Source organism: Eleutherodactylus coqui, chromosome 1 (genome assembly GCF_035609145.1).
Source record: "Eleutherodactylus coqui strain aEleCoq1 chromosome 1, aEleCoq1.hap1, whole genome shotgun sequence".
NCBI lineage: Eukaryota > Metazoa > Chordata > Amphibia > Anura > Eleutherodactylidae > Eleutherodactylus > Eleutherodactylus coqui.
In genome coordinates this window covers 12,400,974-12,428,235 of record NC_089837.1, presented here as the reverse complement: position 1 = coordinate 12,428,235, position 27,262 = coordinate 12,400,974, and the positions used below count along the sequence as shown (strand labels likewise).

Genomic DNA, 27,262 nt, shown 5'->3' with positions numbered 1-27,262 from the left:
CTTGGGACAGACCATAATCAGCAAGGCACATGCACTGGCACATCTTAGCTAAGTATCACACAAGGTGGAATGAAGGCCAATCACCGCCTGTGGTTGACACCACTGGCTCTACTCCTGTGTTACATGCTGGCATTGCTGTCCAATCCCCTCCAAGACACAGGCACGAGCCTGCGTTCACAGCATACTGAAAATTTTCCCAGCGCAGTGTCCAGCTGTCCCCATTCCAGACAGGGTAAGGCGCACCCCTTTGCCTTCTCAGTAGTCCATAGCATACTGAAATTTTTCCTGCGCAGCATCCAGCTGTCCTCATGCCACACGGTTGCTTGATAGCTACACCACCCTCATGTATATTTGTCATCGCATGCCGCCTCCATCGCAGGATTTCATTAGCCACAAACGCCAGCATGGGGGGCTCAGAGACCAGTACTTCTACATTTTTAATGACGAAAAAAACCCATTTTAAAAAGAATTTTTTTTTTACCAAGGCTGCACATTAGAATCTAAAAGATTTTTTGAGTGAGAGTGCAAGGTATTTGTTTACCAAGAGTATAGGTAAACTCCTGAAACATTTGTTTACCAAGAGTATAGGTGAACCCCAGAAACAATTGCATTACCGAGAGTATAGGCAAACCCCTCAAAAATTTGTGTACCAAGAGTATAGGTGAACCCCTGAAAGATTTGTATACCAAGAGTTTAGGCGAACCCCTGAAAGATTTGAATACCAAGAGTATAGGCGAACCCCTGAAAGATTTGTGTACCAAGAGTATAGGTGAACCCCTGAAAGATTTGTATACCAAGAGTATAGGCAAACCCCTGAAAGATTTGTTTACCAAGAGTATAGGTGAACCCCTGAAAGATTTGTATACCATGAGTATAGGTGAACCCCTGAAAGATTTGTATACCAAGAGTTTAGGCGAACCCCTGAAAGATTTGAATACCAAGATAATAGGCGAACTCCTGAAAGATTTGTTTACCAAGAATATAGGTGAACCCCTGAAACAATTGCATTACCAAGAGTATAGGCGAACCCCTCAAAAATTTGTGTACCAAGAGTATAGGTGAACCCCTGAAAGATTTGTATACCAAGAGTTCAGGCGAACCCCTGAAAGATTTGTATACTAAGAGTATAGGTGTACCCCTGAAAGATTTATTTACCCAGAGTGCAGACATGGCACGTGTGTTAGTCTGCCAAGCTGCAGAGCTGTCAACTAAGCTCAGGAGTTTCAGCACAGCCTGTTGACACTTCCCCATGGCAGTGTTGCAGCGCCTCCAACTACCGACTGAAGGGGATGTGCTCACAGATTGTAAGTGAGAGGTGGAGGAGGGGGGGGGGGTTGAAGGAGGTGGCATAATAAGCTGGAGAAACCATACATGGGGTAAGACCCACAATCCTCGGTGTGGGTAGCACGTGAGCTGACCCAGAGTCAGACTAGGTCCCAGCCTCCACCAGGTTAACACAATGTGCCTTCAGGGAGATGTAGTGTCCCTGCCTGCCAGCACTTGTTCACGTGTGGGTGGCTAAGATGCTTGATAAAGACCAGCAATGGTCGAAACGTCGCTGCCTGTACCATCTATTTTTATGGAATTGGAATAAAAGATCGTCTTTTTTATCATCTCCCTGTCTGCTGCGGATCTTCCTTATATCACAAGTCTGCAACATATAGAGGTTGGTCCACCTTTACTGATCGGCTGTGCAGAGAATTCTTCCCCATGTTTGGGTATTAAGAGCGGTGCTGCGGGATCTCTTTATTCATACAAGTGGTTAAGTTATTCCGTGACACGTGCTGTTGTAGAGCGGGACAGCACAGCGTCAAACATAGTGGTGACTGGGGACCGAGTAGCGAGGGACGGCGGCGGCAATGAGGTTGCAGAAAGTCTCAGTTTCTGCCAGCCTATATGGCAGCATCTCCAGGTTCAGCAGTTGGGAGATATGCATGTTTAGGGATTGTGCATGCGGTAGGTGGCTGCATATTTACGCTTGCACTCTAATGTTTGTGTTATGGACAGCTGAACTCTGCGCTGGGACACATTGGTGGAGGCATTGGAGGACCATGCAGGTGAAGGGGTGGGTGCAGGGCAGGAGATGCTCATGTCTGCAGTCTAGGAGGGGGATTGCGTCTCAGTGCCAGCATGTGACACAGGGGAAGAGGCAATGGTGTGACCCGCAATCGGTAATTGGCCTTCGTTCTATCTAGTCAGGGGCTTAGCTATCATATGCCTGTGCATGCTGGTGATGGCTCCTCTGCTAATCTTGGTGCAGCACAGGAGGTGCTGTGGGGAACAGTTGGGGGATTACTTGCTCTGGCCCTGCTTCTCCCCCTGGCCACCCCACTGCCTCTTTCAACCTGTTCTGGTGCTGCACTTGCCTCCTCCTCTGAAGCGCTGTTTTTAGTAGGCTTAGCAACCTAGGTGGGGTCAGTCACCTCATCATCCACCAGCTCTTCCTCTGAATCCTCAGTCTACTCCTCACTCAGACTTATTGCCTTTACAACAACCCTGACAGACAACTGTGTCTCACCATCATCATCATCAACAAAAACCTCTTGAGACACTACTTGGAAGTTCCCACCCTCATCACGTTGAGACTGTGAAAGGTCCAAATTTGGGCATCGGTCACGACAAACTCCTCAGGTGGCTCAAGAACCTTTGTTTGTGACTCAGGGAAGGAACCTGTGAACGGTTCCTGAGAGTAGGCCTGTTCTGAATCTCTCCTTTTCCTGGAGTGACCAGGCTAGGAGGAAGGAGGATCAGCATGAGAATTCACAGGTCCAATCCCTTGGCCAGCCTGAGCGGACTGCGTGAAAGACTGGGTGGTGGATAAATTACTGGACGCATAATCTGCTATCCACATCATCACCTGATCGCACTGTTGTGATTTTAATAATCGTCTACCACTTGGACCAGCAACTTAGACATGAAGCTATGGTGCATAGATACGCGGCATCCTACTTCTCCCTCAGCAGCAGGCACTTTTTCACCTCGCCCAGGACTTCGGTCTCTACCCACACCCTCATTCGGACGCAGAGGTACACGTCCTTGTCCTCAAACCTTACCCCTAGTGTTGATCATGTTGTATAATGCATTGCATCAAAATGCTACGCAAACTGCAAGGTATTTTGCGTATGCTTCAAGCCAAAAATAGACAGTGTAAAATTTGTACAGTCTGGTTATATAGTGTGGATCGAGAGGACATAGATTAAGGGTATTTTGCATATGCTTTAAGCCAAAAATAGACAGTGTAAAATGCTTACAGTCTTGTTTTATAGTGCAGATCGAGAGAACACACACTTGGGCCTATTTCTATATAGTCTGTGTACACAAGTAGCAGTATGCTGTGTAGAATCGGTAACAGTATGCAGTATACAGCCGGGGTGTTTGTGAATGCTTTGTGTGCACTACTGGCCCAAGGCAGCTAAACTGATGCTGCACAAAAGTGGAGTTGTAGTCCTAAAAAGGACTGTTGGGTTCTTAGAAGATGTATCCCTGCCTAAATGATCCTTCTAACCTTCACTAACGCACTCCCTGGTTGACAGCAGCTCTGTCTCTCAGCTAATCCAGCCTCCGTGTGAGGCGAGCATCAGCTGGCCTCAGATTTTATTATCCTAGGTCACCTGATCTGGCCAGCCAGTCACTGCTATAGCCATGCACAGGATTGGCATGTCATAGGAGAAGGTGCCAAAGACCTCTCTGCATGTTCATTGGCTAAAAAAGTCGGTAAACATGAGGGTGAAATTTTCTCTAACACCACGTGGTGCTTGCTCGAGTACTTTCGAGTATGCTAATGCTCGCTCATTTTTAATAATAAAAAATGTTGGTACTTGTGGGTTATCTGTCACCACTAATTTATATACCCTTTCACCTCTATCTTGCAGGCTTTTGCCACATTTATACCACCTAAATAATATTATAAATATTTATAGTTGTGAGAAATGAAAATAGCTTAAGAAATAAATGATGTTTTTTTTCACACATATTTATTGGTGAAACATTTGTGAAATTAATTTTAAAAAATATGATAACAGATAACCCAAAAGTATCACACTTTTAAAACTAGAAACGCACAACAAAAAAGCAGTGGGCTCTGTACAATGAGGGAACCTGCTAATGAGGTGCGCAATCTGTATGACTTGGAGAGAAGAGGATGCAACTGAGTAGGAAAGGGCTGCAAGCAAGCATCAGCGGCACCCTAGGAAATAGGAATGAACATCCTATCCAAAATGTTATTAAAATGAATACCAAAAGGGACCAAACATATTAAAACCATTTAAAACACAGAAAAAGACAGGTGACTACTGTAGCCAAGAAAGACCACACAAAAAATACTACATCAATGGTGGCTGCACAAATAATCCAAAGCAAGTCCACAATGCTGTTGAGAATTGATGATAAATTGACATACGATCATCATTCCAATCCCGTGCCACCTCCGTCACAAAATTGTCAGGAGCCGCAAACGTGGGCATAAAGGGGACTCAGGTGCCAGCACTTCTACACATCTCCACAATGCAGCAATACTCTGTGTGGGAAGCACGTGAGCGGGCCCAGGGTCAGGCTCGGTCCCAGCCTCCATCTTGTGTGACCCAAGGTGCCGCGAGTTACATAGCAATGGGAAATCCATGTGTCCCCACACAATTTATTCTGTGTAGGTGTCAGATTGCTAAACACCACAATGGGAAGTCTTTGAGTTCCTTGGGCTTGCCTATGGCAGAGTTTCACCCCGCCAAGGACCTCGAATCATATTTCTACCATAGTCAGTCAGTCCCTTACCCCTACTCCACATCATGGCGGATTAAGAATAGAGCAGGGCCCAAATAAATCACCTCGCTGTACAGCACTGACAACTATGGCTTAATTCACCGCACACAGAGACTTGGAGATAGCGGAGGCTCTATGCCATGACTTGAAAAAATTAACCTGCTGTCTTGCCTGGAAACCGGCCTAGATGCGTAATACAAAAATTGATTCACTACTACTCCCAGCCAGCCACAACTATAATGCACATGGTCAGATGTAGCCCTAGGAAGGAGCGTTGGGGTTCTTGAAGGCAGAATCCTACTCTAACACTTTCCCTATATCAGCAGCAGCTCTTTCCTTAAACTCTGTATAATACACTGCAGACTGAGAATACTATAGATGAAATAGCAAATAGCCTGCACAGCCCGAGATGCTTAAAAAAGAAATTGGTGCACTACTGCTCCCTGCCAGCCACAACAGTAATGCACACTATGATGGGTAGCTCTAAGAAGGACCATTGGGCTTCGTGAAGACAGGATCCTACTCTAACACTGTCCCTATATCAGCAGCAGCCCTATCCCTAAGCTCTGCGAGCATTTGGCTGAGGCGAGTCGCGGGCGAGACCATTTTAACCCCATAGTGACGGCGCTATCGACTTTCTACTTCTTGCTGTTGCAGGATGTGTATGGAGGGAGATAGCGCCCCTATCTCCCTCCATACAGCGTAGGCGTCAGCTGTTTATTGCAGGTGACACCCGCGGGCAATAGCTGTTAACCCTTTAAATGCAGCTGTCAATTCTGACAGCGGCATTTAAATCCCCCAAACGATGTTTAGTGGTCCCGTACGGCCCCCCTGGTGAGTTCAGGGGAGCCGTGCAGGTGTCATGGCTGCCAGGGGCCTTTAGAAAGGCCCTAGGGCTGCCTGAGCAGACTGCCTATCAAGCCATCCCCGTGGGGTGGCTTGATACACTGCCTGTGAAAAAGCAGTATGATAATATGCTATAGCATTACGTCATACTGCAGGAGCGATCAAAGCATCGCATGTTAAAGTCCCCCCTGGGGACTGAAAGAGAGTTTTAAAAAAAGAACAATAAAGTTTTAGTTATTATTAAAAAAAAAAAAGTAATAAAAGTTAAAAAAAAAACCCTTTTGCCATATTTGCAATAAAAAAATCAAAATAATAAACCAAAAATACGTGTTTGGTATCACTGCGTCCATAAAAAGTCCGATCTATCAAAGTAATGATAGATTTACCCAGCGTGAACGTAGTCCAAAAAAAAAAAATAGAGAACGCCCGAAATGCACTTTTTTGGTAACCCTTTCTGCGAGAAAAAATGTAATAAAAGGTGATCAAAAAGTCAACTGTATGCGAAATTGGTACCAACGGAAACGTCAAGACATACCGGACAAAATGAGCCCTCAAATAACTACGTTGCCAAAAAAAGTTACCGTGCGCAGAAAACGGACACAGAAAATAATTTTAAAAAATTAAATATCTTAAAAAAAACCCACTATATAAGTTTGGTATCGTAGTAATCGTACTGACCCATAGAATAAAAATATCAGGTCGTTTTTGTTGCCGTTTGTATGCCGTAGAAACAGGACGCACTGAAAGATGGTGGAATGTTGTTTTTTTTTTCCATTTCTCTCCGCTTAGAATTTTTTAAAAGTTTTTCAGTAAATTATATGGTACAATAAATAGTGCCATTGAAAAATACAACTCGTCCCGCAAAAAACAAGCCCTCATACAGCAACGTTGATGGATAAATGAAGGAACTACGTACTAAGTACTCGGCGGTTACCTGATGGGCCCAGCCACTCATTACTGTGGGGGAAGGGAGAGGGCTGGCACGTCACAGCAGGAAGTGGTAATGCCTTCCCCGCATGTCTATTGGCTAGAAAATGGCGCTAAACATGCGGGGAAGGAAATGCAATTGGCTTGAGTACTGCATGGTGTTCAACACGAGTAACGAGCATTTCGAGTACCCTAATGCTCGAACGAGCATCAAGCTCGGATGACTGTGCTCGCTCATCTCTACTTGCAGCCTTTTTATTTTCAGTTGCAAATTTTTTTAACTAATCTAAAAAAATTTCGGGGGAACTTGTGATGGTTTGATCACTCCTGCAGTATAATGTAATACCAAAGAATTATAATTATACCACAAGTTGACAGGCAGTCTATGAAGTCACACCACAGACACAGCTTGGCAATCAGCCATGGCAGCAACGGGGGCCTTCTGTAGGTCCAGGCTGACAAATGGAACCTTGTGATCTCACCCTGTGATGGCTTCATAGAGCTAAAAGGGGCTTCTTCTCAGCCAGGAGATAGTTGTAGGAGCTGTAGAAACTTGCTGGTGATTGCACCCTCCATAGTTAAGGATGCCATCGTGTGGGAGAAAGCGCAGGAAATGAAATGAGTAGGTGAATTCTGGGGCTAGAGCAGACAGGGTGAGGGGCAGAGAATGTAATTGGGGCACAAAGCAAGCTTAAGAGTGTCAGATAGGCTGGACAAAAAAGGGTAGCATAAAAAAGAGTGTGGCTGATGGGTGCGGTGTAGCAGTGTTAACCTTCATAAATATTAAGGGAAGGCATCTCTATCAGAAAGGAATCTAAGCATATCACGTATTTTTTAACAGTATGTCCATGTAATGAAATACTGGTAATGAAATTGATACCGGATACAATAGTTCTGCCGGGAGGGTTGAAATGGAGTTATGAATTTTAGAGAGATGGTAAAAGATTGGCAAGCGATGATTCTCATTGGCGCAAACTTTTTCTTTTCAGGCAGTGGTCAGATGAGCGTTTTTTTTTTTTGTGCGCACCGTTTTGCGTAAAACAAATGCCCTGCACAGATGTGCAAAACCATTTGACCAAGGCTCTGTGCTACAGGAGCAGCTGTGCTTGTAGAGGTGCAGCTGCTCCATGAAGGTCCCCTCATCACTAAGCACTGTGATAGCACTGTCACAGTGTTCAGTGATGAGGGTACTGCAGCAGGGACGAAAGATTTCCCTGCCAGAGGATTGCAATGTTCTCCCATTGCTTTCAATGGAGCCGACGCTGCTGCCACCCCATTGAAAGCAATGGGATGCAGGCAATCCCCGCATTGATTTATATGTCAAGGCCGTGCCTGAAAACAAGCCCTAGCTGAATTCAAAAATCCAAAAAAATTAATACATCACCTAACAGCACTGTTGGGGCTGTGGTGCTTTTTCTCTCTGTCTCCCTGGCAGTGTTCTTCAGCATTTTCTTCTGGCTGGGGATTTAAAAATAACCACCTCCTGGAAGCACTGCCTCTGATTGGCTGAGCGCTGTGACTCATCAGAGGCAGCACTCAGCCATTCATTGTATGACAGCTGAGCACTGCCTCTGATTGGTCACAGCGGTCAGCCTATCAGAGTCAGCGCTTTAAGGAGGCAGGAGTTTTTAGATCCCTGGCCAGAAGAAAATGCTGAAGAGCACTGCCAGGGAGCCAGAGAGAAGTGGTAAAGCCCTGACAGTGCTGCTAGGTGACGTATTAATTTTTTTTTTTCATTCAGCTAGGGCTTGTTTTCAGGGAAGGGCTTAAATTTCAAGCCCTAACTGAAAATCACTGTGGGTGTTGTCTGCATCACATTGCTTTCAATGTGGTGTCAGCAGCTCCGGCCTTATTGAAAGCAATAGAAGAACATCACTATTCTCTGCCACAGCTGTGACAGCTGTGGCAGTGGATTCTGGCACCCCCGCTGCAGTCCCCTCATCACTGAACAGTCCCTGTAACATCACAGGATGCTACTCGCAGCACAGACCTTATTGGCGCACGCATGCCCTATCTTTTGCAGGTGTGAGTATTTTGTGAACACTTCATAGGAAAACAATAGTTCTAATAGAGGCACTTTTTTTGCACACATGGGTGTGCAAAAAAAGCTCGTATGACCAAGCCCTTAGGTGAGAATTTTGACTGTGAAAGTTTAATGCATGTGATTAATAAATTCCTTCTGGTTAGCCAAAGTAGGATTGTGGGATATAGTATTTGGTGTCTGACAAGATGCGCATAGCCTCACCGATGTAGGTAATTTTGCCTGTAGAATGATCCCACCACCTTTGTCAGCATTGCTTATAAGAAGGTCTTGATTGTTAGCTTGTCATTGAACCACTAGGTGTTCATATGTGCTGAGATTATTGCTAATGTATATTTTTTATCTCTTTGAATTCCATGCTCACTAGATTAAAAAAACTCTCAATGATGTTGCCACTGTGGTGAGAGGGGTAAAAAGTAGAATTAGATTTTAAGTTGGCTTGAATTGTTGTAGCGTTCAGGCGCTGGATTGGAGCCATTGTAGCAGCAGGTCTAGAGAGTAGTCCAGGAAAGCCAGAGCTCGGTATCTGTAGGTTTTGGTTCACAGTACAAATAGAAAATGCGGGTAGAGTTGTTGAGAAGGAAAGCCAGAGGTCGGTATCTGTAGATCATTATTTTGATAGCAGACAAGCAGGCAGAAGTGGAGCTTGATCAAGGCTGTGGAGCACAATAATCACGTGCTGGAGGAGAGACCAGACCAGGTTTTTATGATGTCAAAAATTAGTATCGGGGGGACCAAGAGAAACACAAGAGCATGGCTATATGTTCAGCAGAGGAGCTGTCCAAGTCCCGGATGTCTTAGTTTGAAGGTATTACTATCAACAAACAACTCAAATTTGTTGGTCTTTGTAATTAGGCAAAAAGAGAAACTCTTATAAAGAAAACCCTGTTCTGCATGTGTGAGAATGTGATTAGAAAAAATTTAAACTTTTTGTTTTGTTGTGATTCTCAATTGTCTCTTGTAGTGCACTACTGAAGTCCATCTATTAATCATACATGTCATCTGGACCATGTGTGCAGCACTTGTACATTATACCATCATTATATAATAATTATTATTAGCCCCGCATATTTTAAGGTTTTATGTCCTTTTTTGTGTAATGAGAAGATGCTTTTCTGACACCTTTTATTTCCTATTACTGTTCTTGGTATTAATGATTCAGATCAGAGATGCTTTAGATGGATTTTATCAACTACTTATCCCTATATGTCATATATCTATATATAATACATTTCCCATGGACTACTGATATATTTTAAATTCTCCTTCTCTGAGCATTGTATATGTTTTTTTCTTAAACCCTTATAATATGGATTGTTTTTTGGAATACCTTTGATTTATTTATATCGTATATGTTATTACATTTTAATAAATTCACCAAATCATGTAATCTAAGACACAATTTACTCTTCCCTGAAACCAACCAAACTCCCTCCCAGCCTCCCTCTTCACTTACAAAGAGGAAAGAAAGTTCATCACAATGTCTAAGCCATCATATATTACACAATACATGGCTATATATATATATATATATATATATATATATATATATATACTCATAAAGTACCTATACTTTTGCTACAGAAATGTTACCGTGGTCCGCCTATACAATTTCTACTGAATGGGTTGAGTGGTTCGTCTATACTCTTGCTACAGAAATGTTACAGGGGTCTGCCTATACTCTTGCTATAGAAATGTTACTGGGGTCCGCCTATACTTTTGCTACAAGAATGTTACAGGGGTTCGCCTATACTTTTGCTACAGAAATGTTACTGGGGTCCGCCTATACTATTGCTACAGAAATGTTACAGGGGTCTGCCTATACTTTTGCTGCAGAAATGTTACTGGCATCCGCCTATACTCTTGCTACAGAAATGTTACTGGGGTCTGCCTATGCTGTGGGTGCACAAAGACTTCCCATCGCGGTGTTTTACTTATCTAGCACAAATACACTGACTGACTAGGGCAGAAATGTGGGCCAAGGCCGAGGTCCTTGGCGGAGTGAAATTCTGCCATGTTAGGGCGCTCTTCTTTCTTTCTGTGTAATACCATCTTTGTGCACCGACAGCATAGGCGAGTCCAAGGAACTCAAAGACTTTCCACAAGGGAGCATGTGGCATGAAGCCAGCTGAATGCTGTGCAGAGAAAATTTTGGGTGCGCTGTGGACGCAGGGTCGTACTTGGTGGTTGGACAGCAATGCCAGCATGTAACCCAGAATAAGAGGCAGCGGTGTCACCCGCAGGCAGTGATTGTCCTTGGTTGCAGGTAGTGTGGTGCTTAGCTAAGGTGTGCCAGTGCGTGTGCCTTGCTAATGAGGGTTTGTCCGAAGTAAATTGTTAGGGGGGTGGCGCCAGACTCTTTTTCCCATTTTGGCTTAATAGATGGACCTGGGAGCCTCAGATGCAGCCATGCATGCTGCCGCTGCCCTTCCCCATCCATTTCTGTGGTGTTTCCATGACTTTCTGATGTTTCACAAGTCATCACCTATGCGGAGCATTGGTCCCATACAAAAATACTCGAGTTCCCCATGGACTTCAATGGGGTTCGTTACTCAAAACGAGCTCTCGAGCATTGTGAAAAGTTTGACTCGAGCACCCGAACATTTTGGTGCTCGCTCATCTCTAATCCATATGAGCTTCATTCAGGAAATACACATTTGGGTGTGGATTTTATCGATATGTGTGATTATTACCCAACATGCACAGATGTTCATAGAATGGGACGTCATTGACCAGTATAATTGTGATTGTCTCCAACCAGGTAATGGCTCTGCACAGTACATACATCCTGTTTCTGATCCTCACTCTTATTGATGGTAGACGTGTTATGGAGCGCTCATGCAAATTAGAACTGATTGGAGAATCACAGCACATCACGAAATCGGGAGATCTGATGCTCGGTGGAATAATACAGCTTTCTACTGAAGCTGACAAAGCCAGTTACAGATCATTTACTAATAATGATGTGATTACCTTGTGTAGAGGGTAAGTACAGAAATTTTCCACACTGTAGAATTGGATGGTTCACGATGCAGTAAAACAGACATATTTATATTGTGGGTCATTTTGATTAAAGAGATATCGAATTCATCTAGATGGTCAATGTAGTGTTATGTTAAAAACAAAAATACCTTTTTAAAAAATTTGCCTTCTGTCACAACTTTTGACCCTTAAAACTTTTTAAAAAATTTTTTGGCGATGAATCTGTGTTTGGCTCATTTTTTGCAAAGTGACCTGCAGTTTTAGGCCTCAGTCACACAGGTGTCTTTATGTGCGTATGCTACCTGCGTTTGTCATCCGCATCTATATAGAACCAATGCTTTTGAATGTCAGCAGTCACATGCCCGATATTTACCTGTGCACAAAAATGCATAGCGGTAAATATAGGGCAGTGGGTTTATAAACGCAGGTAACAGCAGCATCCATCTTTTTTGGATTCGCTCAATGCGGTCGGCGGCAACAGCACGACCCCATTGAGAACATATAGTGAAGAATGCGATCCTCTGGCACAGCTGTGACAGCTATGGCAGGGGAGCGCAATGTTCTCCCATTAATTTCCATGGAGCCGCCGCTACAGTCGGCTCCATTGAAAGCAAGTGACTGCTGGCAAGCCGTGCAGTGAAAAATATATATATACTCCCCTCTCTGCAGCTGCTAAGGCTTAGGCGCGTCCAGCCGGGTCTTCTCCCGCACTGCTCTGAAGTGCTTTCAGCAGGCGGGGATTTAAAATCTCCGCCTGCTGAAAGGGCTGCCTCTGACTGGCAGAGCATTGCGACCAATCAGAGGCAGCTTTCAGCTATTGAATGACAGCTGAGAACTGCCTGTGATTTGTCCCTGCGCTCAGCCAATCAGAGGCAGCACTCACTCATTCATTGAATTCAGCTATTGATTGGATTCAATGAATGGGTGAGTGCGGCCTCTGATTGGCTGACTGTCTGACATTTGTAGGTAGATTGGGGCTACAATGGGTAAATGGGTATGCTTCTGAACATGGGACAAACATGGGTATCCATTTTGGGATGAAAGTTTTCATTCCGATGTACGCTGTACAAATAAACCTATTTTTAAATGACACAATTGCCAAAAAAAGAAAACCATATTTTTATCTTTCTGCTTTGCTTAGATTCATTAAAAAAACTGTGGGGTCAAGATATGCAGTAGACCCCTAAATGAATTCATTAAGGGATCTAGTTTTTAAAATGCAGTCATTTGTGGGGGTTCTCTGTCGTTTTGGCCACTCAAGAGCTCTACAAGTGGGCAATGGGACCTAACATGCCTTCAAGCAAAATGTCTGTACTGAAAGCCTTCGGCTGCTCCTTTCATTTTGGACTTCGTTGTGCATATTTTAAGGTGTAAATTCTCATTTTTATGTGCACTATAAAAAAAACTGCCTTTAAAATGATGTATTTGCAAAAATATGTAATTTTATTATTTCTCCTCTAAATTGCATTAACTCCTGAAAAAAAAAATAATTGTGGGGTCAAAATACTCCTGACACCCCTCACTGCAGTTTTTAAAATGGGGTCATTTGTGGGGGTATCTATCATTCTTACACCTATGAGCGTTTGCAATCTTGGCTTGGTGTAGGAAAACAAAGTGTTCTTCAGAATGCTGACAATCAATGTTAAATTTATGCGTCTCCTAAATGGTTAAAAAAAAGAGTTTTTCAATTGTGCGTCCACAATAAAGTAAACAGATGCAAATATATATCTTATCAAAAAATTGGACAGTATGTTTGCACATATTTGAGATATTGCAATTGAAAATGGGATTTTTCAAAATGTTCCCATTTTTGGCACTTTTAATAAATATACACAAATTCTATTGGTCTATTTTCATCACCTGAATGAAGTACTATGTGTGGCGAAGAAACAATGTCAAAATAACTCGGATATGCAAAACCTTTACTGAGTTATTCTATGTTAAAGTGACACATGTCAGATTTCTAAAATTTGGCTTGGTCATTAGGTGCAAACAGGCTTAGGCCTCTAAGGGGTTAAGCCCTCTAAAGTGTCCTTTGGTGTCCATTTTGTTGTCTTGTTTCCACAGTGTATCTTTGTTCCAACTCTTTCCAGGAAAGTGATGCAGCCGCACATCCACATGAAGTAAAACATAATTTATCAGACCACACCGCCTTCTTCTATTGCTCCATGATCCGGTTCTGATGCTCACATGTCTATTATATACACCTTTATGGATGGGCAGGGGCCACATGGGCACTCTGACTGGTCTGCGGCTTTCCCGCTCCATACACAGTGATCTGTGATGCTCAATGTAATTGGACATTTTTCTATTATTGCCAGCCAAAACGTTATCAATAATTTATTCTATTGTTGCTTTTCTGTGGAATTGGACCCAAAGGACTCTCACCCACCAGAAGAGAAGTAAAAGGCCAAGAAAAAATATACAGCTAATGAATACAAACCTTGCTATTAGAAGTGAAAAGAAAGGACAAATACAAAAATAATCAAATGGAAAGTAGAGGAGCAAGAGACCCCGATCACAAACTATAATATTTCTACACAAATGCACAAAGCTAGGAAACAAACAAGGAGAATTGGAGCTCCTAACATAGGAAGAGAAATATGATGTCATAGACATCATGGAAACTTGGTGGGATGATACACGATTGGATACAAGGCTTAAAGGATACAACTTACTTATAAGTAACAGACCTAAAAAAGGGGGGAGGTGTTTTGTTGTATGCTAGGAGAGCATTCATCTCCACAGAAACTGTTTGGGAGAGAACAACAGAAAGGACACCATTGTGGGCATTTATGGATACGCAGAATATATGGATAAAATCTTTCTACATTATGGTCAAGTTCTCAAAAAGTATGACATAGTGATCATGAGAGATTTTAACTATCCAGACATTTGTTGGGAATCTGAGTAAAGGTAATGGATCCAACAAATTCTTATCTGCTCTTGCTGACAACTTTATCTTCCAAAAGGCAAAAGAGAAAACAAGGGGATCTGCTATCTTGGACCAAATTCTTACCAACAGGGAGGGAATGGTTGAGGAAGTAAGGGTGGCTGGGACCTTAGGAGGCAGTGATCATGATATTATTTTGGATAATAAGGGAGTAAGATCTGAGAAGACTGATACTTCAAGGTTGGATTTCAGAAAGGCAGATTTTAGAGGGTAGGAATAATCCAATGTCTGGATGTTCTTAAGGACAGAAATGTCCAAGAAAGTTGGGAAATATTGCAAAATTAGATTCTCAAAGCACAATCGTTACCAATCCCTAAAAGAAGGAAGAAAATGAATCATTTAAAGAGACCAAGATAGATCAGCCCAGTAACCACGTCAAGGTTCCTTGTCTGTAGTGAGTCCCTATACTACTATATATATGTCACAGAAGGGGAAATATAAAAACATAAAAACAATCACAGAAAATGGCCATATACTGACTGACTAAGGAGGGCAGATAGCTGCATCCCCTCATCATGCAGGGAGCAGACTACCAAATGAGGGAGCTAATTACACCTGTATCTTGGTCAAAATCCAACTAATACCTTGCATTTATTATCTATTATTCACATGCAGTGTGGCTTTAAAATGCCAGGGGGAGCCCAGGGTGGCAGTACCAATGTGGTTCACTTTTAGAGGTACAGGGCAACCCGACAAACTATTATGGCATCATTTATAGGTTGCTGGTCTGCATGGTGCTCTACATGTATCAGAAGGTTTGCCATTTTGTATCCACTCTGCGTGGGTGTATAAACCAAGCAGATACCCCCTCTATATTAAGAGCCTATGTGAGTGGCTGTTTCATCAGTGTCCCTCACAGGTGTAATTAGCTCCCTCATTTGGTAGCCTGCTACCTGCATGATGAGAGGATGCAGCTATCTGTCCTCCTTAGTCAGACAGTATATGGCAATTTTCTGTGAATGTTTTTATGTTTTTATATTTCCCCTTTGTGACATACTCTAGAAATCTAGAGCACCACTTCAGTAAAGATACACCCAGTGCTTAGTAGATCCTCTAGACCCTAGGTGGATCAGTTGCAAGATATCATCCATGCTTAGCTGGGGGAGTTATCTAGAGATGAGCGAGCGTGCTCATCCGAGCTTGATGCTCGTTCGAGCACTAGCATACTCAAAAGTATTCGTTACTCGAGCGAGCTCCACGCGGTGTTCGAGAAAATTTCACCCTCTTCTCCTCACATGTTTAGCGTCTTTTTTAGCCAATGAACATGCAAATAAGGTTTTGGCACCTCCTGCTATGACTTGCCAACCCTGTGCACATCTATGGCAGTGAGTGACTGGCCGGATCAGGTGACCTAGGATCATAAAAACTCAGGTCACCTGATGCTCGCCTCACACGGAGGCTGGATTAGCTAAGCGATAGAGCTGCTGTGAATGAGTGAGAGCGTTAGTGTAGGTTAGAGGGAGCGTTTATGCAGGGATACATCTTCAAAGAACCCAGCAGTCCTATTTTAGGACTACAACTCCACTTTTGCACAGCATCAGTTTGGCTGCCTGGGACCAGTAGTGTGCACAAAGCATTCACAAGCATCCCCGCTATATACTGCCAACTGTTACCGGTTCTATACAGTATACTGCTACTGATGTACACAGACTATATAGAAATAGGCACAAGTGTGTGTCCTGTCGATCCACACTATATAACAAGACTACCCATTTTGCACAGTCTGTTTTTGGCTTAAAGCATACGCAAAATACCCCTGTGTGTGTCCTGTGGATCCACACTATATAACAAGACTGTACGCATTTTACACTGTCTATTTTTGGCTTAAAGAGTATGAAAAATATCCTTGTGTGTGTCCTGTCAATCTGCACTATATAACAAGACTGTACTCATTTTACTCAGTCTATTTTTGGCTTAAAGCGCACGCAAAATACCCCTGTGTGCGTACTGTAGATCCACGCATTTTACACTGTCTATTTAAAGCATACGCAAAACGCTATGCAGTTTGTGTAGTGTTTTGACACAGCGCATTAAACATGATCAACACTAGGCGTAAGGGTCGAGGATTAGGACGTGGGCGTGGACGTGGGTGTCCGAATGAGGGTGTGGGCAGAGGCTGAGGTCATGGGTGGGGTGAAACAGTTCCTGCTGCTGAGGGAGATGTTGAACGCCGCGTATCTACGCTCCCCAGCTTCATCTCACAGTTTGCAGGTCCAGGTGGTATACCATTATTAAAACCACAACAGTGCAATCAGGTTGTGACGTGGATAGCGGATATCGTCCAGTAATTTATCCATCACCCAGTCTTCTGTAGTGGAAACCCAATATATATCTATATGGATCGATGGGCCTTGGCAGTAGACAGTTGTCAATTTAACATTCTGTATACATATTTGCTTTCTGTCTTGCTACAAATATAATGTTCTTACAGTTATGCAATAGGTACTTCCGCTCATATGAAAATATCTGTTTTATAACTCTGCTGACATGGGGAAGCCAACATGAAACCAATCTATATATATATCTATTTTTCCGACTGTTCGTGCCTTTAAGAGAAGTATAACTCAGACATAGATAACCGCAGTCTGAAACAGCTACCGCAATAATTTCCCCAGCAATTTTACTGGAAACAGACACGAATAACATAGGAGGTCTATGCTATTATTAACTCATGATGTAACATCCAATCATATCGAAGGAACCACACGTAGGGCCAAGACAACCCACTCATCTAATCCACCACCTGATGGCCAATCACAGATGACCGGAGGATGGAAGAATGGCAAGATGCTTATCCAATAATTAAACAATACGTTGTATCTATGTAATCTTTTGACCTGCCCATATGTTAAACTCTTTAAAAGAGGCTACGGGCCCAACATTAAAGTAGAACTGAGGAAGCTTATACATGCTGAGCCTGAGTCAGTGTGGAAACTTCTTCTGCGCATATAATCAATTCAGAATTAATCTGGAAGGGTGTAAACATTCCAAATTGAGTAAATTGTGGACAAAAAGCATATCCACGACACTTCCACGCAGTCCACTCACGCTAGCAAAGATATTGAACCAGTGAATCCTCACGCTGATCCTCCTTCTTCCTCCCAGCCTGGTCACTCAGGAAAAGAAGAGATTCAGAACAGGCATACTCACAGGAACTGATCTCAGGTCCCTGCCCGGAGTCGCAAACAATGGTTCATGAGCCACCTGAGGAGTTTGTCGTGATTAATGCCCAAACTTTGGACCTTTCACAGTCTCAGGATGATGAGGGTGGGGACTTCCAAGTAGTGTCTCAAGAGGTATTTGTTGATGATGATGAGACACATTTGTCTGTCAGTGAGGTTGTTGATAGGGGAGTAAATCTGAGGGAGGAGCAGACTGAGGATTCAGAGGAAGAGTTGGTGAATGATGAGGTGACTGACCCCACCTGGGTTGGAAAGCCTACTGAAGACAGTGCTTCAGAGGGGAAAGGCAAGTACAGCACCAGAACAGGTTGGAAGAGGCAGTGGTGTGGCTAGGGGGAGAATCTGGTCCAGAGCAAGTAATCCCCCAACTTTTCCCCACAGCACCTCCTCGCGACGAACTCCCGTGCAGAGTGCTAGGTGTTCGAAGGGCTGGATGTTTTTTAATGAGAGTGCAGACGACTGACTAACAGTGGTGTGCAACCTGTGCCGCACCAAGATCAGCAGGGAAGACACCACAACCAGCCTGAACACCACCAGCATGCATAAGCATATGATGGCCAAGCACCAGACAAGGTGGAACAAAGGCCATTCACCACCTGCGGGTCACACAATTGCCTCTTCCTCTGTGTCACATGCTGGCACTGAGATGCAATCCCCCTCCCAGGATGCAGGCCAGAGTGTCTCCCGCCTTGCATCCACCCCTTCACCTCCACGGTCCTCCAATGCCTTCACCGATGTGTCCCAGTGCAGCATTCAGCTATGCATAACACAAACAAGCGCAAATATGCAGTCACCCACCCGCATGCACAATCGCTAAACGTGCATATCTCCAAACTGCTGACCATTCAGATGCTGCAATATAGGCTAGTAGAAACTAAGGCTTTCTTCAACCTAATGGCGGCTGTCCCTCACTACTCGGTCCGCAGTCGCCACTATTTTTCCAGCTGTGCCGTCCCCGCCCTACTCCAACACGTGTCATGGAATATCAACCATGCCCTCACCAAAGCAGTTACTGGGAAGGTCCACTTAACTACCGACACGTGGACAAGTGCTGGCAGGTAGGGACACTACTTCTCCCTGATGGCACATTGAGTTAACCTGGTGGAGGCTGGGACCAAATCTGACCCTGGGTCTGCTCACGTGCTACCCACACCGAGGATTCCGGGCCCTACCTCGGTCATGTTTTCTCCGGGTTACTATACCACCTCCTCCACCCCCCCTCCTCCTCCACCTCTCAATTACCATCTGTGAGCACGTCGCTTTCAGTCAGTAGCTTGAGGCGCTGCGCACTGCTGCGGGGAAGCGTTAGCAGGCTGTGCTGAAACTCCTGAGCTTAGGTGACAAGAGACACCCTGGCTTGTTACAGGGTTTGACGGAGCAGACCGACCTCTGGCTTTCGCCACTGAACCTCCAACCAGGCATGGCCGTGTGTGACAATGGGCGTAAACTGGTGGCGGCTCTGCAGCTCGGCAGACTAATACACGGGACATGCCTGGCCCACATGTTCAATCTGGTTGTTCAGCTCTTTCCTAAAAACGACCCCAATTTGTCTCAGCTGCTCAGCAAGGTGTCGCGTGTGCGCACATTTCAGAAAGTCCACCACAGATGCTGTCACCCTCAGGACATTGCAACAGCGCTTTCAGCTGCTAGTTCACTGACTGTTGTGCGACATGCCAATGCGCTGGAATTCAACTTTGCAAATGTTGGCCATGGTTTACGAGCAGCGTAGAACCATTATTGAATACCAGCTGCAACACGCCCGTCGGAGTAGTAGTCAGCCTCTGCACTTCTTCACAGAGGAGTGAGCATGGATGTCTGACATCTGTCAGGTGTTAGGAAACTTTGAGGAGTCAATACAAATGGTAAGCGGCGATGCCACCATTATCAGTGTAGCCATCCCGCTGCTTTGCCTGCTAAGAAGGTCGCTGCTAAGCATTAAGGCCAATGCTTTGCGGATAGAACAGGAGATGGGGGATGACACCCTCAGGTTGTATCTCAGGGTATATTGGTGGAGGAGGAGGGGAGGATGAGGGTGAAGAGACTACTGCCCACACTGCAGAAGGTACACATGCTACTTCCTTCACATCTGTTCAGCATGTATGGGCTGAAGAGGATGAGATCCATCCTCCTAGTGAGCACAGAAATGTGTTGCGTACTAAGACTCTGGCACACATGGCTGACTTCATGTTAAGCTGCCTTTACCATAACCCTCACGTTAGACGCATTCTGGCTAACCTGGATTACTGTATTTCACCCTTCTCGACCCACAGCATAAGGAGAACCTTTCCACTCTCATTCCTGAATAGGAAAGGAGTAAAAAAGTGATGCAATACCACAAGGCCCCGGTAGGAAAGCTGATACTAAACTTCCCATATAACAATGCTACAGGTAGGGGACCTAGTTCAGAGGGCCAACTAGCAGGGAAGATGAGGGGAACAGGCAGTATGTCCAGCGCAGGCAGGGGAACACTCTCCAAGGCCAGTTTTAGGTCACCCCAGCCAGACTGTGTCACCAATCCCTAGTCTAGGTTAAGTAGGAGGGAACAGTGTAAAAAGATGGTGAGGGAGTACATAGCCGACCGTACCAATGATCCCTTTGCTCCATACAACTATTGGGTGTCAAAGCTGGACACGTGGCACAAACATGTGTTGTACACCTTGTAGGTGCTGGCCTGACCTGCTGCTAGTGTGTTATCAGAGAGGGTGTTTAGTGCTGCTGGGGGTATTATCACAGATAAGCGTACCCACCTGTCAACTGACAGTGCCAACAGGCTTACACTTATTGGAATGAACAAAGCCTGGATTTCCCCAGACTTGTCTTCTCCACCAGTGGAAAGCAGCTTAACATAAAGTATCTTTAAGCTGAAACTGGAGAACCATGCACCCTCTATCACCCCAAAAAAGGGTAGAAGTAGCTTGGTCTATCCTCCTCTGATCCTCCTCCTCCTAAACCAGATTGTCAGCACGCTGAGCAGCCAATTCTTCAGAGGGCCAAAAGGCTATTTTAAACTACTTTTTTCGGAGGGCTGCCTCCAGGTACTCACCCCCACTGGTTCCAGCTTCATACACCCACAGAGTCCACAAATGTATCCCAACGCAGTGTCCAGCTATCTGACACAGAGACAGAATGAATTGTCCCGCTTTGGCCACTATAATTTATTTATAGTACGTGCTGTCTTTCCCTGGGGCACTGGTTAAAAAGCCCCTCGGTGAAAGGCAGGGGCTGGGACAGGCGGTAGCTTGCCTGTTGGTGGACCACCACCTGGATCCCATTAAGCAAGTACAAGCTCTATGTTAAAAAAAATATTTAAGGGGGTTCACCTGCACTCTTGGTAAACAAATCTTTCAGGAGTACACCTATACTCTTGGTACACAAATGTTTTAGGGGTTTGCCTGTACTCACGGTAAACAAATCCTTCAGTGGTTCACCTATACTTTTGGTAAACAAATACCCTGCACTCCTCAAAAAATCTTTCAGGTTCTCATCTGCAATCTTGGCAAAAAAAATTATTTTTAAAACTGGTTGTTTTCTTAATTAAAAATGTAGAAGTACTGACCTCTGAGTCCCACCCTATGCTGGTGTTTAGGGCTAATAAAATGCTGCAACAGGTGGCATGGGATGGCACTAGAGATGAGCGAGCACACTCATCTGAGATCGATGCTTGTTCGAGCATTAGGGCACTTGAGATGCTTCTTACTCAGCACGAGCACCACGTGGTACTCAAGTCAATTGCATTTCCTTCCCCGCATGTTTGCACCATTTTCTAGCCAATAGACATGCTGGAAAGGCATTACCACTTCCTTCTGTGACATGCCAGCCCTATCCCACCCCACAGTACTGAGTGGCTGGCCCGATCAGGTGACCGCCGAGTACTTAAACTGGTCGCCTCAGACACATGCTGGTAGAGGTTAGGGAAAGTGCTGCCACTGACATAGGGAAAGTATTAGAGTAGGATCCAGTCTTCAAGAACTCCAACAGTCCTTCTTAGAGCTACTCACTCTTCATAGTGTGCATTACTGTTGTGGCTGGCTGGGAGCAGTAGTGCACCATTTTTTTCCCCATCTCAGGCTGTGCGGGCCATTTCAGCTATACTGTTCTGTGTCTGCAGTGTAGTATGTAGAGTTTAGGGAAAGAGCTGCTGCTAATATAGGGAAAGTGTTAGAGTAGGATCCTGTCATCAAGAACCCCAACGGTCCTTCTTAGGGCTACATCTGACCATGTGGATTATAATTGTGGCTTGCTGGGAGTAGTAGTGCATCTTTTTTTGAATTATGCATCAAGGCCAGTTCCCAGCCTGTCAGTTATAGCGTTCTCGGGCTGCAGTGCCGTACAACCAGCTCTCACCGTGAAACTGCTCTTTAATATTTCCTAGCCTACTGTGAACGACTTCAGTTATACCGTTCTGTGTCTGCAGTGCATTAGACAGAGTGTTGGGGCACAGCCACTTCTATAGGTAAAGTTATATACACTATACAGTCCACATCCTCCGTGCAAGAACCCCAAAGCTCCTTCTTAGGGCTACATCTGACCGTGTGCATTATAGTTGTAGCTTGCTGGGAGTAGTAGTGCATCAATTTTTGTATTAGGCATCAAGGACCTAGGCTAGTTTCCAGCCTGTCAGTAATAGAGTTCTCAGGCTGCAGTGCCGTACAATCAGCTCTCACCGTGAAACTGTTCTCTAATATTTCCTAGCTTACTGCGAATGACTTCAGTTATACCGTTCTCTGTCTGCAGTGCATTAGACAGAGGTCTCACCGCTAAACAGTACTGTAATATTTCCTGGGCCACAGCAAAGTATTTCAGCTCTGCTGCTGTACAAAGCGGCTCATAATACCCTTTCCTTGGTGGGGTTGATATAGCCGCAGTTACCAGCACTATCCACTGGCTTTAGAGTCTTCTCCCACTCCACACGGCCTCTATTATCTACAAGTCTCTGCGAGCAGTAAATTACCCCTTGGTATCAGAGCTAGACAGCGGGTTAATTTTTTCAAGTCACAGCATAGAACCTCCGCTATCTACAAATCTCTGTGTGCGGTGAATTAAGCCACAGTTGTCAGTGCTGTACAGTGTGGTAATTTATTTGGGCCCTGCTCTTATCTTAATCTGCCATGATGAGGAGTAGGGATAAGGGTCGAGGATGTAGACGTGGATGCGGACGTCCAAGTGAGGGTGTGGGCACAGGCCGAGTTCCTGGTCGTGGTGAATCACAGCTGGCTGCTGCGGGATTAGGAGAGAGGCAGGTTTCTGGGGTCCCCAGCTTCATATCACAATTTACGGGTTCCCCGTGGTAGACCTTTATTACAAACAGAGCAGTGTGAGCAGGTCCTGTCGTGGATGGCAGAAAACTCGTCCACCCAGTCTTCTACGCAGTCCACTACTCCAAGCCCCTAGGGACTGCAACTCTGAATCCTTTGGCTGCTGCTCCTCCTTCCTCACAGCCTCCCCACTCCATGAAAATGACATATTCTGAGCAGGCAAACTCCCAGGAACTGTTCTGGGGTCCCTGCCATGAGTGGGAAAAACTCATTCCTCTCTCACCTGAGGAGTTTATTGTGACTAATGCCCAATCTTTGGAAAGTTCCCGAAGTCCGGGTGATGAGGCTGGCGACTTCCAGCAACTGTCTCAAGAGCTTTTTGTGAATGAGAATGATGAGACACAGTTGTTTGTCAGTGAGGTAGTAGTAAGGGCAGTAAGTCCGAGGGAGGAGCGCACAGAGGATTCGGGGGAAGAGCAGCTGGACCATGAGGTGACTGACCCCACCTGGTTTGCTGAGCCTACTGAGGACAGGGCTTCAGAGGGGGAGGCAAGTGTAGCAGCAGGACAGGTTGGAAGAGGCAGTAGGGTGGCGAGGGGTAGAGGCAGGGCCAGAGGGAAGAATCCCCCAACTGTTCCCCAAAGCACCCCCTCGCACCAAGCCTCCGTGCAGAGGGCTAGGTGTTCAAAGGTGTGGATGGGTTTTAGTGAGAGCGCGGACGACCGACGAACAGTGGTGTGCAATCTGTGTCGCACCAAGATCAGCCGGGGAGCCACCACTACCAGCCTCACAACCACCAGCATGTGCAGACATATGATGGCCAAGCACCCCACAAGGTGGGACGAAGGCCATTCACCGCCTCCGGGTCACAACACTGCCTCTTCCCCTGTGCCTCAACATGCCACACAGGTCCAATCCCCCTCTCAGGACACAGGCACGAGCACCTCCAAGCCTGCACCCACACCCTCACCTCCACCATCCTCTACTCCATCCAGCAATGTCTCTCAGTGTAGCGTTCACCTGTCACTAACACAAGCGTTGGAGCAAAAGCGCAAATACGCCGCCACCCACCCGCATGCACAAGCTTTAAGTGTGTACATTGCCAAATTAATCAGCCTGGAGACGCTGCCATACAGGCTTGTGGAAATGGAGGCTTTCAAAAACTTGACGACGGCGGCGGTCCCGCACTACTCGGTCCCCAGTCACCATTTTTTTTTCCCAGTGTGCCGTCCCAGCCCTACACCAGCACGTCTCCCGCAACATAAATCGTGCCCTCACCAATGCGGTTATTGGCAAGGTCCACTTAACCACGGACACGTGGTCAAGTAGTGGCGGGCAGGGCCACTATATCTCCCTGACGGCACATTGGGTGAATTTGTTGGAGGCTGGGACCGAGTCAGAGCCTGGAATCGCTCACGTCCTACCCACACCCAGAATAGGGGCCTACTTGGGTGCTGCTATCTGCGGTGTTTGATGCCACCTCCTCCAAGCCCTTCCCCTCCTCCTCCTCTGTAACCTCTACCTCTCAATAAAAAAGTGTGAGCCTCCAACCGGACATGGTCGTGTGTGACAACGACCGTAACCTGGTGGCGGCTCGGCAGCCTCACACACGTGCCATGCCTGGCCCACATCTTCAATGTGGTGGTTCACAAGTTTCTGAAAAACTACCCCCACTTGTATGACCTGCTTGGCAGCGGGAAGAGACAGCTGGGCACACTGCAGAGGGTACCCATGCTGCTTGCTTCCCATCTATTCAGCGTGTATTGGCTGTAGAGGAGGAGGATCCTGAAAGTCATCTTCCTAGTGAGGACAGCGATGTGTTGTGTACGGGTACCCTGCCACACATGGCTGACTACATGTTAGGCTGCCTTTCCCGTGACCCTCGCGTTAGACGCATTCTGGCCAGCACGGATTACTGGGTGTACACCCTTCTTGACCCACGATATAAGGAGAACCTTTCCACTCTCATTCCCGAAGAGGAAAGCGGTACGAGAGTAATGCCATATCACAGGGCCCTGGTGGAAAAAGTAATGCTAAAGTTCCCATCTGACAGCGCTAGTGGCGGAAGACGCAGTTTGAGGGCCAAGTAACAGGGTAGGCTAGATCAGGCAGCATGTCCAGTGCAGGCAGGGGAACACTCTCCAAGGCCTTTGCCAGCTTTATGGCTCCCCAGCAAGACTGTGTCACGACTCCCCAGTCAAGGCTGAGTCGGAGGGAGCACTGTAAAAAGATGGTGAGGGAGAACGTAGCCGATCGTGCCACCGTCCTCTGTGATGCCTCTGCTCCATACAACTATTGGGTGTCAAAGCTGGACATGTGGCACGAACTTGTGCTGTACGCCCTAGAAGTTCTGCCCTGCTCTGCCGCTAGCGTCTTGTCAGCTGGGGTAATCATCACGGATTAGCTTACCCGCCTGTCAACTGCCAGTGCCAACATGCTTACACTCATAAAGATGAACAAAGGCTGGATTTCCCCAGACTTCTTTATCAAATACACTCACTGACTAGGGCAGAAATGTGGGCCGAGGTCCTTGGCGGGGTGAAACTCTCCCATGTTTGGGCACTCTGATTTCTTCCTGTGTAATACTATATTTGTGCATTGACAGCATAGGCGAGCCCAAGGAACTCAAAGACTTCACCTTGCGGTGTTGAGCTATCTGAAACCTACGCAGAGTGAATAGTGTGTGGACACATGGATTTCCCATTGCTATGTAACTCGCGGCAACTTGGGTCACACAAGGTGGAGGCTGGGCCCGCTCACATACTTCCCACACAGATTATTGCGGGTCCTACCTCAGTCATGGTTTCTTGGCCTTGTTATGCCACCTCCTCCTCCTGCTTGTCGTCAGGGGATCAGCACAGGGCAACATGTATTTTCTCTCGTGTTACCACAGTTATCTGAGACAATTGTTTGGGCCAAACAAAAGAAGTGTTCCTGCATTAATGAGATGTTCACAGCTACACTAGCATCCGAGTCCGCTTTATGCCCACGATTACTGAGGGTGTGAGCCGAGCTGGAGGTCCTTGGCAGGGTGAAACTGCCTTGTTTGGGCACTGTGATTTCTTTATGTGTAATAGTTTCCTTGGGTTCCTTTGGCTCTCCCATGCTTTGATTGCACAAAGACTTCCCATAGCGGTGTTTTACCGGACTGGCACAAATACTCTGACTGACTTGGGTGGGGTGCAGACTGTTTTCCTATTGCCGTTTTTTTTTGCCTATCTGGCACAAATACACTGAATGACTAGGGCAGAAATTTGGGCCGAGGTCCTTGGAGGGGTGAAACTCTGCCATGTTTGGGCACTCCGATTTCTTCATGTGTAATACCGTCTTTGAGTTTTATGGGCTCACCTATGCTGTGGGTGCACAAAGACTTCCTATTGCACTGTTTTGCCTGTCTGGCACAAATACACTGACTAACTTGAGTACGGTGCAAAGTGCAGATGGCTTTCCCATTGCGTTGTTCAGCTTTCTGACACCTACACAGAATGAATTGTGTGGGGACAGATGGATTTCCCATTGCTATGTAACTCAGGCACCTTGGGTCACACAATTGCGGATCCTACCTCGGTCATTGTTTCTCTGGCTTTTAATGCCACCTCCTCCTCCTGCTTGGGGTCTGGGGATCAGTGTTGGTCGACATGTATTTGCTCTCGTGTTAGCACAGTTATCTGAGACACTGGTTTGGACCAATAAAAAGAAGCGTAACTGATTTAATGAGACGTTCACAGCTGTACTAGCATCGGAGTCCGCTTTATGCCCACAATTACTAAGGCTGTGGGCAGAGGCCGAAGTCCTAAGGAAAATGCACCTGCGCCAGGTTTGGCCTGTGGAACTTCTTCGTGGTTTATCCAGTCTTTGGAGCGATGAAAGCAACCGTAACTGATTTAATAAGATGTTCACAGCTGTACTAGCGTCCGAGTACTGGGCGGAGTGAAAGTCTGGACACTGTAATAGCTTCATGTTTAATACTTTCCTTGGGTTTCATGGGCTCGCCTATGGTGTGGGTGCACAAAGATTTACCATTGCGGTGTTTTAGCTATCTAGCACAAATACACTGAATGAGACTTTCACAGGGTCACTGTGACCCTGTGGTGGTTACTTTTGCGACACCTCCTGCTTCAAACCAATCTTTAGTGTTAGTATGTGCTGCTGCATTGTGGAGATGTGTAGAAGTGCTGGCACCTGAGTCTCCTCTATGCCCACATTTGCGGCTCCTGACAATTTTGTGACGGAGGTGGCACGGGATTGGAATGATCGTACATAAATCTATCATCAATTCTCAACAGCATTGTGGGCTATCACCCACACTTTCAAAGAGGGT

The 27,262-nt window shown here is 45.7% G+C and overlaps 1 protein-coding gene across 1 annotated transcript in view; it reads left to right on the top strand.

The window, feature by feature from the left end:
- Positions 1-17,692: 17,692 nt before the first annotated feature.
- LOC136611741 (vomeronasal type-2 receptor 26-like) overlaps positions 17,693-27,262 on the top strand; it is a 166,900-nt gene continuing 157,330 nt past the window's right edge. The window contains exon 1 of the mRNA XM_066591976.1: positions 17,693-17,993. Within this exon, the coding sequence (XP_066448073.1) occupies positions 17,693-17,993 (301 nt within the window). The remainder of the gene's footprint in view (positions 17,994-27,262) is intronic.